At 36.2% G+C, this 7,081-nt stretch overlaps 1 protein-coding gene across 1 annotated transcript; it reads left to right on the top strand.

Moving 5' to 3' along the window:
* The first annotated feature begins 536 nt into the window (after nt 1-536).
* On the top strand, nt 537-3,005 carry LOC144851675 (uncharacterized). The gene has a single exon (XM_078709256.1). It carries the CDS (start codon nt 537-539, stop codon nt 3,003-3,005), a length of 2,469 nt encoding a protein of 822 aa, XP_078565382.1.
* Nucleotides 3,006-7,081: the final 4,076 nt, after the last annotated feature.

Below are 7,081 nucleotides of genomic sequence, written 5' to 3'. Positions count from 1 at the left end.
CCCCCACCGTGCATAGAGGCATCAATTGACCAATCATATATGCCAATTTGTAACTCCGCCTACTTAGTCACGCACCGCCACAATCCTCCTGGTCTCGTATGCAAAAATGTCTAACTTTTACCAACGTTATGCCATGATTAAACAATTTATTATTCAAGGAGTTTATTTCAAAATAAAAACAGGCCTTCTTGAAAGAGGAATGTGTTTGTCTAGCCTTAAATAGCTTCTTAAAAATAATTTGAATGAAGTTAACAAAAATAATAATTTTTCTTATAAAAAAAGTCAAAATGAACAGGTTTTGTCAAAGTGAATATCTATTATGTGGTATATTAAAAAAGGAGGAGTTTTATTTCAATTATCTAACTTATTTGTCATATTAGCTAAATAACTAGCATAAAATGTTTTCTTTTTTGCAGATATCTACACCAGGTGACATACAAAAGCTCATGAACAACTATGCAAAATATGTTGATAATAATAGTCTTTCAGAAGGCATATCACATTAAGTTTATCACATCTAAGTGAATCTGCATAACATGGATAAAGCAACAGGTGAGAAACTTTTAAAGGATGCAGTTCTAGGAAATGATTTACAGAAAATAGGGGAAATCATTTCCAAGCTCGACCGTCAAGATTTCACATCAACTGGTGTTGAAGACTTGCTAAGCAATGAACTCTGCTGTGCGGTCCAACATTCAAGTCTGGACACAGTTAAGTTACTTGTAAAGAAACGAGCCAGTGTCAACCACAAAGATATTTTGAAGCAGTCAGTACTTTTCAAAGCAATACACAGCAGGAGTTCGGATAGTGAGAACATTTTGAAGTTTTTGTTGGAAAACGGAGCAAATATAAACCACAAAAATAGGAATGGCCAGACAGATTTTATGCATTTGATGTATAGTGGTAAATTGGAGTACAGTAATTATTTGTTAGAGAAATTTGAAACAGTAAGCGACATACAGGAGAAAGAGCTTAGAACTGGTGGAAGCTATCTTCATATAGCCGGCAAACGTCATGCTGATGATAGCAGGGTTGATATGTTGAAAAAGCTGTTGGAAATGGGGCTAGATGTAAATTGTCTGGACAACAATGATGATACACCGCTTCATGTGATTGGTGAAATTGCATGTCATCGCTCAATACAATTTCTGTTGGAGAATGGTGCAGACATCAAAGCCAAAAACAGTCTTGGTGAAACCGTTTTGCATTATCTTGCATGTACCAGTCAATTTGAAAGGTTCACTACATCTTTGAAGTTACTGATAGACAAAGGTGCTGAAATAAATGAGTTAGACTATGAGGGGAAGACAGTTGTGCACCACGCCTTAACATCAGGGGATACAACCTGTGAAGTTATCAAAGAGTTGATGAAATATGGAATAAAGATGAATGTACAAGATCACAGGGGACAAAATGAAATATTCCATGCTGTAGAAAAGGTAAAAGATTTTGAACTTCGCAGTGAAATTATCAAAATGCTAGTAGAAGAAGGTGTAGACGTAAATCAAGCTGATGTGTATGGTGTAACGCCACTTCATCAGGCTACAACTATTGGTGACTTGGACATTTTGGTAACCATACTAGAGCTGGGAGCTGACGTCACAAGAAAATCCAATACAGGAGCAACTGCACTTCATTGGTCATGTAGAATTTACAATATGGCACATGTCTTAATCTTCTGGTATTTAAAAAATGGCCATAACATCAATGTAAGAGATAATTATGGCTCGACAGCACTCCACTGGGCCGTATGGCATAGAAAGCTACCAGTTTGTCAGACTTTGTTAAGAGCTCGTTGCGACGTGTGCATTAAAGATCACAATAATGAATCACCCACTGATCTCGCACAAATTTTGCACTTCCCCCAATTTCAAGAATTACTATCTAAATTCAAAACACTGAAACCATTGCAATTACAAAATCCTGTTTTGGTATGCAACGAAAATGATCCACTATTTTGTTGTCCCCTTTTAAAATACATCAGAAAAGAACATAGTACGGTTGATATTGACGAATATATAAAGCATGTAGACAAGCACAAGACTTCTCTTTGCAAGTCTATCAATATCATGTTAAAATTCACTAATATGGGAATGTTTTATGACATTGAGGACAATTCCATTGTTCCACAGAAAATGGACAAGTTGATGCACCTTGTGGCTGACAGAATGGCTGTTCGAAATCCATTATTTCGCTGTGAGTTACGGTTGGCTGGAAGTTCTTTTGAAGGTACAAAAGTACAGGTCAGGGATGAATTTGATTTTATTTGGGGTTTGATAGAATTCAGCGACGCATTCGTTCCAGTTGAATCTACTGCTTTTCCAGAAGGGTTTGTTAAACTTCGTCTACGAGATGAAAAGTTTCAACAACAGTTTTCTCAGTATCTTGACCAAGACAATTTCCTAGATTGTAAGATGTTGAATCGTCAATTGTACAACTTAATAAATGAAGAGGTCAGGCATATTGTGGACGATCAAAATGAACTTATTTGTGTAAAATTTCTGGATGAAATTTTCTGTGGCACTTCCAATTTGAGCTTTGTCTATTTTGGACGTCAAGCAAAGACCTTCAAGGTAGATGTAGATGTTGTTCCAACAATTTGGTTTCCTGAATGGACACCAGAAGGTTTTTCTGTTGGCCACTCATGCTTACTGCAACAATGCACAAACGATCTTATGTTTTCGGTGGTTTTCAAAACACCAGACAGGTACCATGTGAAAGATTATACCATGTTTTATAGAATATCATATAGTTATCTCGAACAAAACATAATGAAGTCTGTACCAGATCATATCAAAAAAGGATACATCATCCTGAAATCTCTTTCTGAAACTGGATATTTTCCAAAGGTCGTAGACCACGACAGCGGAAGAGAATTAAAAAAATACATAACCAGTTACCACCTTAAAACTTGTTTTCTTCATGAACTTGAGATAGCTAAACGCAACAACGATCCCAATCTTAACCCTTTCACTGCAGTGCATTATTCCCACCTCTGTGCGTAGTAATATTTAAGAAAAACATATGATATTTTAATAAATTGCAAAAAAATACTAATTGAGATAATTGTGTAATTATTTTTGTGGTATGTGATAAGTAAAGGGTTAGTCTACAGTTAGGTATAAAAAAAAAAAAAAATTTGCATATTGATGACGTCATGTGACGTCATTACAGGTATTTTGGATTTCGTGTTTTTTATCAAATCAATGATAAAAACTATATTTTCTATAAGAAATTCTTATTGAATACGTTTTTCCAACTAGATATTGATGAAGATACGTATAACAAATAAAAATTAAAAAAAAAATTGAATTATTTTTATTGTTTTATTCAAATTATGCACAAATCAAAGTTTTAGGGCAAAATCGTGAAAATAATGACTTTTTCCAAAAATTCACTATAGTACAAAAACTAACTATTGTTTCAAAAAAATTTTTTTTGCGTGTTGTGATAAACACGATGTTGCCCTATTGGGGCAGGTAAATTTGTGTTACTTTCAAAATGGCCGCCATGACGTTATTATGTGACGTCATTACAGATATTTTGGTTTTCGTGTTTTTTATCGAATCAATGATAAAAACTATATTTTCTATAAGAAATTCTTATGAAATACGTTTTTCCAACTGGATATTGATGAAGATACGTATAACAAATAAAAATTTAAAAAAAAATTGAATTATTTTTATTGTTTTATTCAAATTATGCACAAATCAAAGTTTTAGGGCAAAATCGTGAAAATAATGACTTTTTCCAAAAATTCACTATAGTACAAAAACTAACTATTGTTTCAAAAACATTTTTTTTGCGTGTTGTGATAAACACGATGTTGCCCTATTGGGGCAGGTAAATTTGTGTTACTTTCAAAATGGCCGCCATGACGTTATTATGTGACGTCATTACAGATATTTTGGTTTTCGTGTTTTTTATCGAATCAATGATAAAAACTATATTTTCTATAAGAAATTCTTATGAAATACGTTTTTCCAACTGGATATTGATGAAGATACGTATAACAAATAAAAAATTTTTAAAAAATTGAATTATTTTTATTGTTTTATTCAAATTATGCACAAATCAAAGTTTTAGGGCAAAATCGTGAAAATAATGACTTTTTCCAAAAATTCACTATAGTACAAAAACTAACTATTGTTTCAAAAATTTTTTTTTTTGCGTGTTGTGATAAACACGATGTTGCCCTATATATTGGGGCAGGTAAATTTTTGTTACTTTCAAAATGGCCGCCATGACGTTATTATGTGACGTCATTACAGATATTTTGGTTTTCGTGTTTTTTATCGAATCAATGATAAAAACTATATTTTCTATAAGAAATTCTTATGGAATACGTTTTTCCAACTGGATATTGATGAAGATACGTATAACAAATAACAAATAAAAATATAAAAACAAATTGAATTTTTTTCATTGTTTTATTCAAATTATGCACAAATCAAAGTTCATATGTGACGTCATGGTTTTCTCTTACTCATCATCCTCTTTAGAATAGTCCAATTTTGTGTGGTAGGCCCTGAAACAATCTTTATCGGCATGCAAACCTGGGTTACTTGGGCAATCTTTGCAAATCCACACTGTCTTGATCTCTCTTCCAGCACTTGTGCGGTGACCACGAGCCCAGCACACCCGGCACATTTTGTCTTTCTTGTTTTTTGTGTTGCCGTCTTTACTTTCTCTTTTCACGGGAAAGTGCTTCCCAGTTAGCCTTTGTACAACTTCATGACGTGTTACCTCTTTGTTCAATCTAGGGCTTGAACACACAAGTACTGTCAAAAGATCTTTGAAATCAGCCAAAAAATCTTTGGTAGATGGCGTGAACTTCCGATGGAGTTTGTGGGCACTTAGAGCACACTGCATGAACATTCTGAGAGCTATTTTTTTATACCACTTGTATGTTTTTCTTACAATGCTCACACTGTGCAGTTGTTGGTCCACCATATCAACTCCTCCCATGTTGTGATTATACGCAATTATACATGATGGCTTGTGAATAAGATTGTTGTCTTTGTCACGTTTTGTAGTTGGGATCATAGCGGCCCTGCCTTCCGTGGTCAGCATGCACACTTCTTTTGGTTTATTGTTTGATTTGTTTTTTAGCGCCCGGAACTTTACCGCTAACATGTTTCCCGTTTGCGACTTCATAAAACATGATGTTCCCTTGTCAAGCGCCTTTGTCCCTAGATCACCGGGGTAACCGGAACGCTTTGGGTTGACAGTGCCGCAAAGGTATGTATCATGATCGAGAAGGTACGTAGCCAGAGCTGGAGATGTATAAAAATTATCAACATAAAGTGTGTGGCCTCGGTCAAGAAAAGGCTGCATCATGTTTATAGGAATACGCTCAGTAACAAGCATTTGAGGATGAGGGTCTTGATGATCTCTGAAAATATTCTCAGCTGAATATACAATAAAATCAAGAGATATGCCATCGGATGTACATAGTTCATAAAACTTGATTCCAAAACGTGCACGTTTTGTTCGAATGCATTGCTTGAACAGCAGTCTCCCCTTGAACAAAAGCAAGGATTCATCTACGCAGATTTCTTTAGATGGCGAATAAACACGCTGCATTCGTTCTCGAACCATTCTGATGAGAGGCCTAATTTTGTAGAGCCTGTCCCTATTGACATCCGTGGGGTCATGTGCAGGGTCTTCATTGTTTGCAAAATGTAGAAATTTCATTATCAGGAAAAACCTATCTCTGTTCATTATTTGGCCAAATATAGGTGTTTGTATCAAATCATCAGTGCTCCAATACATTTCTAGCCTAGGCTTGTGAATAATACCCATCAGTCCAAGTAAACCGAAAAACGTCTTCATTTCAGGAACGGTAGTGGGAACCCATTTATGAACCCTGGATCGACTTTTCAGTTTATCACGGTTTGCATTGATGAACTGCTGAGCATATCGATTGGTCTCCTCTACAATATGCGAAAATATATCATCAGTAAAGTACTGAAAAAAGAACTCCTCAATTGAAGCATTATCACCCATTCTAACTTTGAGTCGTTCCCCACCAGAGAATGGAATTTGCTTTGGTTGAAAACTATCATTTGGATCAATGTCCCAATTTATCTTTGGGTTCTGATCTCTTGCAGGCCTGCGCCCCTGTCCTCTAGCACGAGGCCGGCCCCTCTGACCTCCTCTTCCACGTATACCACCACGAACACGTGGCCCACGTCTGCCTCCTCTATTGCCACCGCGTACACCACGTAGATCTATATTGCCATCAAGAACACGTGCACCACGTCTTACTCCACCACGAACACGTGCACCACGTCTTCCTCTACCACGACCACGCACAACTGGCACTGGCTCATCATCATCTGATACTGATATACGATCAGAACTCACCGCTTCATCGTCACTGTCTACGCTCGCTTCACCGTCACTGTCCACAGACATATCTACATCCTGTGATCCATGGCCTACGTCAGGTTCATTATCCACATCTAACGAACAATCAGCACTCATCATAGAATCACTATCATCGGAACTATAGTCAGCAGACGGGAACGATTGACTTGCATCATTGATATCAAAGTCATCTTCACTGTCTGAATCAGCAAATATCTGATTCAAAGCTTCACTAACATCATATAACCTTTGTTGCGCCATTTCGCTACTCAAAACAACTTTCCAAGAAAGAAATAACTATTCACGCGTAAGAAAACTTTATAGAGGGCGCATGATTTTCAAGACGATAATACAACTATAGAGGGCCGTTTTTTTTGCTGGAAAATATTTTCAATGACTTGCAAAAATATTCCAGTTCATCGAAAAAACATAGAGGGTGCTATATATTATAGGCAAATACGATTAAATCAATGTATTGCCCATACCCGGTATTACCGTGTATACGTATTTCAACGACGTTTGTTTATACCCGGTAGTACCGGGTATACGCAGTGAAAGGGTTAAAGAAACTGTAGAAAATGTTGGCAACAGTATTTCGTTGAAATGGGCTGAAAGAATTCTTGGACATATGGACAAATGTATTCAGAGTGGATGCTTACCCTCATTCTTCAACCCCGACAAAAATTTGTTATTTGTTGAAGGACTTGTT

This window comes from Antedon bifida, chromosome 1, assembly GCF_963402885.1.
Source record: "Antedon bifida chromosome 1, ecAntBifi1.1, whole genome shotgun sequence".
Taxonomy (NCBI): Eukaryota; Metazoa; Echinodermata; class Crinoidea; order Comatulida; family Antedonidae; genus Antedon; species Antedon bifida.
Note: the sequence above shows the minus strand (reverse complement) of the source record. Positions and strands in the feature narration are given on the sequence as shown.

What these genes read in the sequence shown, in the direction of transcription:
- LOC144851675 (XM_078709256.1), top strand. Translation starts at nt 537, where the DNA reads ATGGATAAAGCAACAGGTGAGAAACTTTTAAAGGATGCAGTTCTAGGA.